Source organism: Corvus cornix, chromosome 1, assembly GCF_000738735.6.
Source record: "Corvus cornix cornix isolate S_Up_H32 chromosome 1, ASM73873v5, whole genome shotgun sequence".
NCBI classification, from domain to species: domain Eukaryota; kingdom Metazoa; phylum Chordata; class Aves; order Passeriformes; family Corvidae; genus Corvus; species Corvus cornix.
Genome location: NC_046332.1, coordinates 50,434,181 through 50,448,200, shown reverse-complemented (window position 1 = coordinate 50,448,200; position 14,020 = coordinate 50,434,181). Strand labels below are relative to the sequence as shown.

The following is a 14,020-nucleotide window of genomic DNA, read 5'->3' as shown; positions in this document are numbered from 1 at the left end:
TTTTTTAAGAATATTTATCTAGAAAAAAGTTTTTGTACTACCCATCTCAACTATGTTTTTTACTGGAAAGGTTTATCAGAGCTAAAATGGAATTTTCTATTCTCTTCGTGATTCAGAGCAGACAAATAGGAATTTAAATGGGAAATCAAGCAGTAAAATTGTGTTTATCTGGGAGCAGGATTTCTTTGATTTCTTTTGTTTGAGTTTTTTCACTCTGAATAAATGATCAAGTGTTTGTGGCTAGAACGCACAAACAAGAGAGAGACTTGGCAGTCTCTGCTTTCACAGACACGGCACTCGCATGAGAGACCCAGGTTCAAGACCTTGCTCTGAATGAAGGAAAGGAGTAATTTCAGCTCAAGTCCTCCACATGAGGGTCAGCACCTTAGCCACTGGCTATTTTTGTGATCCAGAAGAGCAAGGCTCTTAGTTTTGGCATGATGTATGTACATTTAATTTCACCTCCATGCTGAATAGAATGAACTTTTAAAACCAGTACTCAATAGGGCTCTGAATAAAGCTTCAAATACTGTATCAGTTATGTAGAGAAGAAATTACATATTTTAGATATTTTTAAAATTAATTTTTTAATAGGAATACCCACGTAATTTAGCTGGACTTTGGTTATGTTCAGCTTTGCACAGGCTACACTTAAGTACATTTAAACTCCTAATAAAATCATACTTCAGTTACACAATACCTGCTTCTCTCAAACTTTGAAAGTAATGTTTAAAGCCCCACACTTTTTACATTTGCAGCTTACCTGTGAGAAACAGCTCCCCAGGCACCATGTTTATTTGTTAGTATGTTGAGTATCTTCTGTTTGAGCTGGTTGGCCGTAACATGATCTCGATGCTTAGCAGCACTGATGAGGTGATCACACATCTTCTCCTCCTCTCTCCGGTCAGCCGCGTACTGAGCACACTGCGACTGGGAATGAAAGAGCATCCACTTGATTAAAGACAGGCTATTTATGATTGCCTTAAAATTATTATTTATTAAACTCTTTCAATATGAAAAAAACTCATTAAAGTACTTTTCAGAAGAATAGGACATGTCATTTGTCCTAGTTTCATCCAGCACAGGGTTAATTTTTTACAGAAGCTGGAAGGGAGGAATGTTCAAACCCTAATGTTATTTGATGCTATCTCATGTCACTTGCCAGGGGCAGGAGTAAAGAAGACTGTCTCTCTGGTCAGGGAGAAAGTGTGGCAGGCAAAATGGGGTCCTGTCTTGTTTTACTTACTGAGTAAACCACTTCTTTGTCTTATACCTTTTCTTATTAATATTGTTGCTGTTACTGTTCTCTTTCTTATCTCATTGCTGTTTCCAGTAAATTGTTCTTATCTCAACTCGCGATTTTCACCTTTTGTGCCTCCAGTCTCAACTCCACCATGGAAGGGGCGTGGAAGTGACCAAAGAGTGTCTGGTTTAGGAGAGTCGTGGTGGGGACACTGAATTGTTCTGTAGTTCTGTACTATTTCTAAACCACGACACGATTCAATTGAAATGGTTCTACTACTATATATTATCCATAAAAAAAGCACTCAGAACATGAAAAAATTGAAATACCAAGGGCAAAGGCAACAGAATTGCAATTAAAACCATTAAACTATACACCTCTGCATGTGTATATGTGTGGCCATGCAAGGCTAACCTTAGAAGTTAGTCTTTCTTTGTAAATGTTTCACATGTTGTCAGGTATAAAATACAGCTCTAACATACATAGGATAATATACAACAAAAAACTACGTACACTGATTTTGATCTTTAAATTATATTAAGACCTGAAATTAAAAAGTTATTTGATTATTTTATTACTACAGATGCTAAACTACAAAACTACGGCGTATATTTTCTATTTCATACCACAACAGGCAAAATTTTGATAACATACTACCTCTTCTAAAAACCTAATGGATAAAAAAATCACTCATCTTTTAAACTGAAAAAAATATAATATTTCCATCATGTTTCCTTTGAGAGAAGACTACCTCTAAAATAAATACTGTGGTTCTTAAGTTTCTCACAAATTTGTTTCTAAACTGCCAGAATTCCATAGTGTATTTTTGTTTTCATAAATCCTTTCTTTATGTATAAGGACAATACTTTTCCACTTCTCTTCTCAAAATCATGCTAAATTCAAACTCAATTTCTCCTCCTCATCAAAATTCTTTCATAATGTCTAAAGAAAGGGAATGCAGCCAGAGTAATCAAAATAAATCCACTAAAAGTAGAATTTTCTAGGTATAAATTAAAGGCTAGATTGTTCTCAAAATAGCTAAATTAAAAAATACCTTTTAAGACACATTTTTGCACTTACAGTTTTTGTGAACCATTTTAGAACGTTTAGCCAACACTCAAAGCTGTAATAGTGCTGAATAGAATCCAATATTCTAGTATTCAAAAGAGCAATTAAAATTAAGTTAACCTCATACCTTATATTTTATTCTTCATATTTCTGCATACTACCCTTTTAGTACAGATCACATTAGCATTCAATAAGATTTTTACAGTGGTCTTTCTGTTGTGTTTACAGACATTATTTCAAGTAATCTATCTGGGAAAGAACAATGGTTACACTAATTCATAAAGGGTTAATTCATTTTTCAATTTATCTTCTTGTACAGGGAGGCACCAATTAGTACAATGATCTGCCTTAGTAATGAGGTTAATATTTCACCAGCTCATTGGACAGTAAAATTAAATTTTCATTTTTCTTCCTGAACAATTACAAAGGTTAACAAAATGAAAGTTAACTGTGAAGTATCCATTCTGGGAGGAATTTTCCTGGCTGCAACTACAACTGGAGTCACAGAGTAAAACTTAGATGCTGGTCTATGGCCTCCCCTCTATGCAGGAGACACAGTAACTTGGTGCAGCTTGGGCCAAATAATTTCACCCATAATGATTCAATTAAAGTTTAAAGGGTAGAAATAAAATAAAATAGTCATGCATTTCTCTAGCTGAGAGCAATGATTAACATGTACTAAACCCCAGGACATACACCTATACAGTTTATTAAAACAAAATGACAGATATACAGCCATGTAGTAGAAAACTACCAGAAATCTCTTTGTCCCTACTGCTTTCAAGTAGGATGAATAATAAAATGTTCAGTTATATTCCCACCATTATTAAAGACAATATATAAAGCATTCTTTCAGACTTTAACCATCACCTTATTTAAGTACTTGTGAATTTCACATTTAAAACAGTCTACGTTTTACAATTTTCTTTTATGATTTGCAGTTTTAAACTTACTCGCCTAAAAAGTGTATCTCGGTCTTTTCCTACAGGAAATGTAATGAAAATTTTCATATATGAAAAATGTGCTGGTTTCTTTACCAGACAATAAAACAGACTTGAGGCTATTCCTTTAGGGAATTTAGTTAATATTCTAAATCTTATTTGCTAACAGAAGCTAGAAGTTAATTGAATATTCTCATTTTGTCTAGAGTTCTGACAGATCTTATACCTCAATGTATTCTTCAAAGAGCAGATAACTCAATCTTCCATTGTCCTCTTAGGTTACTGCATGATGCTCTGATAGATATCAAATGTTATTTATTGTTGAGGCAATATGAAACTTCACTCTGACATACACTTAATTGTAGATGCAATTTTATCTACGTTCAAAATATCCAGTATAAGCTTGGTAATAAAGTTGTTGCAATCCCATATGACAAGTGTCTGCTGTCTGCTCTGACAAAATGAAGTAAAGGTTATGTGTATTCAAAATGACAACAGATATCACTGTGTCTCACAGTTTTCAGCTAGGTCAAGGAGCACAAAAACTAGGACACCAAAGTGCACATTTAAGAGAGCTGTTTCAAGGTGATAAAAACCTCATCAAAACTAAGATTACCGGATCCTATTTCTAGTCACCAGGTGCTTGTTGACATTTTCTGACAGATTAATAAAATGATATAGCTATTTATTATCATCAGTACTAAGTCAGTATATCTCACTGCTAATGCTGGTTCACTTGAGCAGTAAAACATGTGGAAATATATGACTGCACATATATACCTACATCTACACCAAGGTATGCAAACACAAGGCAGGTTCAGAAACTATAAAAAACAGTGATGAAATATTGTATGAAACACCATAGTAATGCAAACCCATATTTGATAAAGTCACACCAAAAATGAAGTCTTAACTTTACACCATTACTTCTGCTTTTTTTTTTCTTTAATAGGAACAAAATTAATCCTGTATAAACAAATGAAAACCTATTAAACTGAAGACATTTTAAAAAACAGGGGGGTCTAACATTTGGATCACTTTCAAGCAATGTAATTTAACTTGTATACTGTACCACTCATTGATGAAAAAGCAAGAGCGTCGACTCCTTTCCAGAATAAGAATTATAGACATTTAAGAGTTATGGGAACCAGCTACTCTGTTACATCTTCCAATACTGAATCTTACTGTCAATGGTTAATGATTCCTAACTACCAAGAAAGATATGCAGTATTAAATTTCACTATATAAATTATAAAAAATAAATGTTCTAAAGTGCTCCAAAATTCAAAATGTTCGAAGAAAATGACCTTAAAATATTAAATCTGTTTAACAAAACATTTTTATTTCTTATTTTTCATAAAGTACCCTAAGTGTATAATTGCTTTATTACTGAACTCATACATACTGTTGAAAAAAATCAACAAAAATAATTATTAAGGTAATTTGCATTACTATTTTCAATAAATCAGGAAAGTTCTTCATGAACCAAAGGGTCTACCCTATCAGATTAGACATTCTGATTAAGGCATTTCTTCAAGCTGTAAATGCTTTTATGAATTTCAGTGACAAGATGAGAAATTAAACCCATTCCTCGTGCTTGACATTTACCAAAGCTTTTAAAAAGCAGTTTTGAAATGCTTTCAATGTAAATTTCTTCCTTGGAAGAAAAAAAAAAAATCTTTATTGCATGGAGTTACAGTCTAGGTGACAACTGACTGAAAACAGAGAAGCAGAAATGCACCAGCTCCCAGGCTTACCTCAAACTCAGCGTGCTTGTGGACATCTTCAGCTCTTTGTCGGTTTAAAATAAATTCTGCTTCATTTGCAACACGCACTATATGGTCTTTCATTGCATGACACAATAATCTAAAATAAGAAAAATCAGAATCAGCCTTTTTATTTGATGTACTTCAAATAAACTATTTCAGCAGATTTACTTAACAATGGAAAAAATTAAAATCAGTGAAACTTCTGTAATTAAATTTTCAAATTAGTTGAAATGAAAAAACAATTTTATCTAAATTTTTCTGCATCGTGAAAGCAGAAAGAAATCACATTAAATGGAAAAAAGTTTTCCATTTATTATCGAAGGGAAAAGTTCTTTATGGAAGAATACATTTTGAGTAAGTCTTTAACAGTAGTCTTAATACGAATACTGCATTGTCATTTAAAAAATCTAGACAACTGCTTAAACTCTTATTTGTACCATTGAAAATATTAAATAGAGGTGTTCCAATTTCAGTCTTAAAAAGTCATGCCACTACTGAAGATTTAAAACTCTATTAAAATTGCAAAATAATATCAATATATTTCACGTTTTTTCAAACACTAGAGTGAAAAGTGCATCTTGTTTCCAAGTTTTCAAGGTATCAGGAATAGAAAAATCTTACTTAAAAAGGAGGAAAAAACAGGTTAAGACTGGACTGAGGCTGAGGATGTCAGTCAGACACATTAACTTAAGACTTTTGTAAAGACCACAAAATACCATGAGGTGCATAATAAAATTGCAGCATAAACAACACTGTTAAAAATGCTCACATCTTTTTGGGCAGCAAGAATGGAACCAGCTGCTTTCTTGCCCTATAGTCCATATCTAGGGTTGGCCATTATATTAAAAATTACTCTGCTCTTCTTATCAGCAGGGAGGAAATATCTTTCCGGATGCAATGATCTGCCAGGTCTGTTTAGGATCAAGAAGAACTGTTTCTTTTTCTGTGAAAGTGGAATATGGTCTGGGATTTTCCTTCTTTCAGCATCAGGGAAAGAATTTCAGTTTCTTCTATTAAGGCTGTGAAAATTTTAGCAAACTCAACCCTAAGGTTGGTGTTTGGTGTTAGAAGCACCACAAGTAAAATTCATTATTATTAGAAATGAAAGTCATGATTACTAGACCTTACACCTGCAAGATGGAAAGATCTGAACTCTGTTCTTGCCTCCTTTGGTGTGTTCTACCATCTGTGAAGGGAGGAAACCACTTACCCTGAGCTAATATTCAATATGTGTGCATGGCAAGGGAAGCCATAAAGGTTGGGGCCTGTGTTTTAGAGATAAAGAGAAGAAAACTTGGATCAAGGTTTCACAGAGGATATTCATGCTTTTAATAACCATTTTTATTATATCTAACCCTTTGCTATTTTCAAAGCAAAAAAATTTTGTAAATTATAAAGTTGCCTACACTGCAGTCTTCCAAATTTAGCTTTATTTTTTAATCTACCCTGCTGGACAATATGCTTCAGTATTTTATTACTGCTAAGTGTGCAGATCTTTATTGTTAAGAGCTAATGGTAGGACTGTCCTCAGATATGGATTAGGAATGAACATTAGTGGGTGTCAAGAGGATGGGGACAGACCCTTCAGTGGTGCTCAGCAACAAGACAAGGGGCAATGAGCACAAAGTGAAACACAAGAAGATCCAGCTGCATATGAGGAAAAATGTCTTTACTTTGTGGGTGACAGAGCACTGCAACAGGGTGTCCAGACAGGCTGTGGAGTTTCCTTCCCTGGAGAAATTCAAAAGCCACTTGGATGCAAACCTGTGCAACCTGCTCTAGTTGAACCTGGGGCTGTGCTAGATGATCTCCAGAGGTCCCTTCCAACCCCAGCCACTCTGTGATTCATGACATAGACAAGCTTCTCTAAAATGAGCAAATACTAGATTTGAGTGTTTAATATCTCTAATGAAATTGTGTATCACAGGTCTTCCCGAAATTTTACATATTATAGTAACAATCTGGAAGCTAGGTTTTCAAAACTGAACACACAGATTTCCAGTGTCTACTGGCTGCACATTCCTTCCTGAATGAACTATGGAATAAATGGAGCATAGTGCAAATGCTCCAGCTGTGGTCCAGGCAAGAATTCTAGATCCAAATGGCTTCAGGTGAAATGAATAGGCTTCTTAGGCATTTCCTATCACCAAGAATTTGCTGAGAAAAGATGAAAACTAACTTCAAGCCACTGGGTTTATTATTTGGGAGATCTGGGCAGTTTTTATATCTCAACACCCCCCACCTGCCCAAAAAAGCCCACCAAAAACCCAACAAAAAATCTAAGTGGCCTCTGTTCATGAGCAATGATAAATAAATACCACATTAATCTTGGTTGTATTTATCTGTAGTAAGAAGTGTTCACATTCCCTGTGCCCATTTATGTACCTACAAGTACAAGGACCTTCAAATGGATCCTCAGAGACTGCTAATTCACACAAGTTATAAATAAATATCTTGCCAATACATAGGGAAATGTCTGTCTGCTTTACAGAAAATGAAAACTTTTATAGTCATGCAGCAGCAGATTCAAATCAGATGGCTGAAATTGCTGGTGACACCATATGTACCTTTTGTTTATTGTCAAAAGTCTTATCTATGGGATATCTCAGTATTATTTCGACTGTGTCTTGCCATTTTCTTCATGCACTCTCACATATCTATCACTGATTGTGACTTCTTCAAGAAAAAAATGAAAAACTGTTTGTACGATCATTAACAAATTAGGATTATCACAAAAGTGAGGCCACAGCCTATTAAAACTGTATCAATTAAATAATATGGCATCAATGTGTGCTAATAAGGGACATACTGTGATTCACTTACCTTAGATGCTTGTATGCACCTAAGGTAGAACTTCAAAGACTAAGTAAACTATGTTTTTCCATCTAGAAGATCCTTAGTAATCATGCTAATCCTAAAATCACTTGACAGAAAGACACTTTGAAAAAAGGAAGGGTGAAAATCCAGGCCATCATTTAAAAATCTTGCGTGGCTACAAAAGAAGCCTTGACCTGGATGCTTTGATTTGCAAATGCAAGAATGTAGGGCTGAAAATAGGAGCATAATAAATTAAAGCAGTTAAATGTGTCATCACTGAGAGGCAGCAACTACAAGGTTGAGGAAGCAACATCTTGTCTTACAGAGGTTTTTGCAAAGGTACTTGCTTCTGTGCTTGCTCTACTTGTTAAAAGAAACTTATTTCTTGATTTTTAAAAGCCCTATTAAAAAATAATTTTTGGTATTGATTTTTAGTTCTAACTGAAAGCTACCATGTATTCTCAAACTACATTCCTACTAAGTAAAAGATAGCAAAACTGTTTACTGGATTATATCATAGCCAGCTAACTCTGATTGAATCTCAGATTCATATAAACACAGCATTACTCAGTGTACTGTCTTAACTGGTTTATACCTGATGAAAAAGTGTGATAATGTTGTCATCCTTTGAATACTAACCAATTTATCTAAATCCTGATTAATTCAATCGCATGCATGGCATAAGATTAAATAAAAAAAGAAACCTCCAACTTTTTGGCTTGAGAAAAAGTGTCTACAACTTCTTTTGGATTCTCAAAGAAAAAAAAAAGAAATTATTCAGAAAGAATCCCAAATCAGGAGAAAACTTACCCTCAGTAGTATCAAAGGCTTCCAACATATATTTAAAAAAAAATTAAAAATCTCCCTTCACACGCTACAAGTAAGAGAAAAGAACAAGGATCTCTAGGTCAGCAAACTCCCTCCTTCATTGCAAAGGCAGCTATGTCATTCAAAATCTTTCAAATCTTTCATAAGTTTATGAAAGGCATTTTCATGAAATCTACTTCGTGAAATGGGTCTTCAGTGTATGAAAATGTGATTGAGTTTCTTTCCTCCCACACAGCTTTGGAAGGTTCTCTGAAGCTTAAAACTCTTTTACTTTCCAATCCAAATGTATTCTTCAGCAGTCTTTACGGTCTCATTTTACACAAACCTTGCCCTTAGGTTTACACAATTCTTCCTTCTGACAATCTCCGGATATTCCATATATCCCTATTTATTATGCTAAGTAAACCGTCTCTCTGACTTTTCTTGTGTGGCAAAACAATTGATAAGAGGAGTTTTACTAATATCATAGCTAAATTTTACCTTTTCTACAAGTGCATATCCAAAACTATATTCTAGACAAATTCTAGTTACTATTTACATTGTAACATAATTGCTGCCTTATTTCAATGGAAACTCTTTCTGATGCAATTCTAAAATGGTGTTTCCCTTTTTCTTAGCACTATGTTCTATGATTTTGCACACGAAAATTTCAGTGATAGATTTGTCTTTTACTTCCTCAGATATTTCCAAAAGATCCAGCCATTAGCATATATTTTCAAGAATATGAATTCCATGTACTGTAACATTATAAAATATTTATGTAGTACATTACATTGTATAACATTTATATTAATGCAGGTTTGAAACCCACCCAATATATCCTGATTGATATTTCTGTCATCTATCCAACCAGGTTTCCCATCTACAGTTTTTTACAGAGCATTCCCTTTTTGGGGAAAAGTCTATCCTCTATCTTTCCCTGACCATCGTCCTGTACTGGAGTGACCAATCCCAGCAAGAAGGAGCTTGAGGCACAAGAATGCATGTATACTTGCTATACAAAGGGATGACCTAAAATTCGAGAGCTGTACAATTTTTATTCTCCTTTGGAAATAAAACGTGTTCTTTAGTGAGATATCCTTATCACTGTGACTGAGTTAGAGCCACTGTTCTCATTCACTCTTGTAAACCTCATCCTGTCTTAGCAAGCACCACCCTCAACAGACCTAGTAGCTACATTAATGTTGAGACAGTGAGGAATCAGGCCTTCTGGTCATACTTATAAATTTCTACATAAGTAGTACTTCTAAAGCACTAAGGAGTTTTATGAGAAGTTTCACCACAGGCTTGCTGTACTTTTTATACTCACTCACAGTAATTCACGATTTACAAAAACAAAAGTCCTGAGTTAAAAAAAAGTTTAAGAATTGACCTTGAAAAATGTTTGGCTTTATCCTGTGTTCTTCAGTTGCACCACTGAAACTCCTACCAGTATTGAAGACATCTGTGCTTGCCAGATGAGCTGATCTCAATCAAGAACTGATAACCAGCAAAAAATCTTATCTCCTCTCTGTGTGCCAATCCTTACCGCATAAGGTAGAGATTAAACGTGACTTGGTAACTTACAGTTTCTCTTCACCCAGACAAGCTTGATTTATATTAATGTCCACAAATTTACAAACCACAGATTAAGTTCCTTTACTTGGAAACAGCTTTGACTTGGTTTTAGACTGAATCAAAAGACTTTCAATAAGGAATCCACCAACAAAGCAGTCTGAAATCACTTGTGCCTCAAATCCTTCTACAGAGAAATTAGCTTTGTGGAGTTTTCAGCTGAAGATATGGAAAAAACTCTAATTAAAATAAACTGGTACTTCATAATAAGCATGACAGGGCTTAAGTATCTGTAGGAATAAATGGTGGGGTCTCCTTAAGCTAAAAATGGAAGAATCTCAGACTTACGAGCAAGACAAGATTGAGAGCAAGTTCAGGACATGACTATTCATAAATATGAGTTATTTGTAAATATTGTTTGGGAGTAGGTAAGAAGTTATTTTAAATCCATGTAGCTAGCTTTCCAGAATTCTGTCCTCAGCAAAGTTACTTTAGAATTCCAGAGTGCTTACACGTTTGTGAAAAAGTATGTGTAACCAATCAGAAACCCCTGTTTTACAGATAATGGAGTTTAAAAAGGCTGGATTGTGGAGTACCACATTCCACGAAGTCATTCAGATAAATAGCCAGTGCCTGGAAGAAGTTTTTTAGTTTTGGAAAAAGAGATGGTGATAAGACTATACACAGACTGTATTGGAAACCTGTAAAAAACCACAAAATGCTTGCAACACATCTAGATGTGAATCTGTACACCTATTAGAACTGAAGGATGAAAATTCTTATCTCACTAGCTATGCTAACTGGGCTTTGCTGCCCTGCAGTCAGTTGTTCCTAGCAATAATCTCACACAGAGAGAAGGGGCTCATTGTTTTTACACTGCTAGATAAAATGATTGAGCTTACGTTGCCCAGTCATTCCTTCATTGGAAATAAACTAAAAACCCTGATCATTCCCAAATAGTAATTTTCAAAATAGATTACCAAATGAACATTTGTTATAATTTAGCTAAGATCTTGCTTCCTCTACTCATTCCTGAAATTCTGCCAACTCTCATGTCCAGGGAAACAGATGTTTCTCTGACTTACTTTCATCATATGCCCATAGCTTAATTTAAAAAAAAACCAAACAAACAAAAACAAAAAACCCAGCCTGGAAATGTGCCACATCAAACAGTTGGTTTGAAAATTATTACTCTTAATGGCATTCATAAGAAATGAAACCTATCATTGCACCTGATATCTGTAATAGGATTCATAAACTAGTATAACTTGAAGAGTTTGAAGTTCCACAAGATGCAGTACTGCTATGAATACTTTGAAAGTAAATTCCTATAAATTTCGGAAAGTAATGTCTAACACGGCGGTCTCATTTCTTGCAAGAGAGGAATGATGGGAGAGAAAAGTTTGAAATTATAGCATGCAAACACTGGCTATGGATCTACAACATAAGGACATTGACAAGATAAATTTCATGAAAGGTAACTATTAATGTTTCAGAAATGTCAAAGAAGGTGTAACAGATTCAATGAAACTCAGAGTTGACTACAAAGAATCTGTTCCACTCCCCATAAAGATTTTCTATTTTGCAGAGGAATTTTCTAAATCAAGAGGAATCTGTCTCTTTGAAATAGTGTTTACTGGATAGTAAACATCCTTGCCCAGCAGTTATAACTGATGGCTTTTATCTCAGAATCAGCATCTGCTTTGAGATATGACCTGATCAGGCAATGCTAGGGGAAAGGATACCCCAAAACCTATAACAGATCCTAAGAACCGTAGGTGTACTGACCCCACAAATACACAGATGGTTACCATAACAATGTATGCTTTGTCTAACACAAACTACTACTCTGGAGGTAGGACAAGGATGGCTATAGTAAGGGCGACAAGATTATGAAGAAGCACATGTAAACAAGAGACCCAAGCTCATATATGGCTGGAGTAGAAATACAGACATTCAGTGCTCACTTTTACAGAAGTATCTGTGACAGGAATCCTCTACTAAAGGAAGACGATATTAGATTTATCTAGGATAAATTTCCATAAAATGCCCACACACAGTTAATAAAGGATTCCTCCAATCAAAAGTTACACTTGGTGAGGGTGACAATAAAGCACTGGAATTTGGTTATATCTGTCAAAGACAGAATAATCAAACATCATTTTTCTTATTTATTTATGGTTTCTCACTGCTACTGCTTCTCCAGTGTTATTTTCTGACTGTATTTGCGTATATTGGATTTTGCACATCAGACCAGAATCCTTTGCAAGTTGTTCTGGTAGCCCTGAGCTCCATATAGTCTGAAGACCAAATATTTTGCAATCTTGGGTGATTCAGGTGAGGTCCTCATTCTGTCCTGTAATCCAGATCATTATCAAAACAGAAACAAAGAACAGTATTTATTTTGGACCCTACTACTAAATCAGTTCTTTGAGAGCTATTTAGAGACCCAACTGCAGATGCACATCATAAATCAAATGTGGCAAGTGGCACTATAGATATACCTTTTAACACATGCCTGAACATTTAAGTATTGCAGACAGTGAATAATGGCTGTGAAATAATTTACCACAAACCAAACACATTAGAACTGCCAAACTGCAACAGGGGATGTCCAAAAGAAAATTTGATGCAGTTACCCCACAATCCCAGTTGAGGTAACAAGGAAAGAATATAAGCCTTTATGAGCCTCCTTTCAGGATTGAATCAGCAATTCATCCAAATTTAAAGAAACACTAATTTCCAGACTATTTAAACATTGTTATTTTTTCAAAATATTTCAACAAAACAAGGTTTAAAAGGAAATGGCTTCCTGTGAATTTTAAATATGCTCAGAGATCCAGGTAGGTGGATACGCTAAAATATATATTTTCATGGCTAAAGGCAGAAAGCACATTTAGGTACAGAGATGGAATTACAGAAGCAAAGTTTAAAATTTTAAATCTGAGATTAAATATAGTCTCATCTTGCCTTAAATTTATATTATAATTAGACTACTCCTAATTAAAATGAAGAAATTATGTAAAAAATAAAGGAAAATATTTAAATGAAAGGAACAAGATCATCTCTAAAGAGGTGAGTGTTGTGAAAGCATAAAGGGGGATGGAAATGGATGATGAGGATAGTAATCAAGCTCTGAAAGACTTATAGATCATGACCTAAAATCCATCTCTTAGGCAGGATAGATCCCTGTGATACTCTGCTTGTCAAAAACATCAAGCTAAGGTACAACCAATTAACCACAAACCCTGGACCCCATTTAAGTAGTAAGCTTTTTACCTATTTAGCTGTCCATCCATTCAGAATGTAGAGTTCTAACTCTGATGCACAAGTATTGTGGGACCTTTCTGGTCTCAAGATAAATGATGTTCATTGCTACTCCTATGACCATAAATCTGATTATCATTTTTATCATAGAAAGCAAACAGGTTGGCAATGGATGGTTTAGCTTTCGTAAATCCATGTAGACTGTTATCAATCACCTTCTCTTTCAAGCAGCCAGAACGTGTTTCAAAGGGATTGCTACATGGTTTTCCAAGGGACAGAAGAAAAAATGACAAGCTTTTCCCTGAATTTTGAGGACTGCTTTAAAGATAGGTGTAACATATGCCTTTCTCTGGGAACCTAAGACCTGCCCCAATTTCCTTAACTTCTTGGATCAGTGATTAGCCTCGGAAGGACTTTCACAACCATCAGATGTACCCCATCAGGTATCATGGGCTTGTACGGGACAAGTCATCTCAAGGAATTCTTGACTCAAACCTTATCCTTATTAGATGTCCTCCTTAAACCCTTTCACT

At 34.9% G+C, this 14,020-nt stretch overlaps 1 protein-coding gene across 7 annotated transcripts in view; it reads right to left on the bottom strand.

Annotated features, from left to right (window-relative positions):
• NBEA (neurobeachin) overlaps nucleotides 1–14,020 on the bottom strand; it is a 467,670-nt gene that overhangs the window by 218,451 nt on the left and 235,199 nt on the right. For all 7 annotated transcript variants that reach the window (XM_039566467.1, XM_039566482.1, XM_039566485.1 and 4 more), the window contains 2 exons: nucleotides 5,010–5,118; nucleotides 764–930 (listed from right to left, as the gene is read on the bottom strand). In XM_039566467.1, coding sequence (XP_039422401.1) covers nucleotides 764–930; nucleotides 5,010–5,118 — 276 coding nt within the window. The remainder of the gene's footprint in view (nucleotides 1–763; nucleotides 931–5,009; nucleotides 5,119–14,020) is intronic.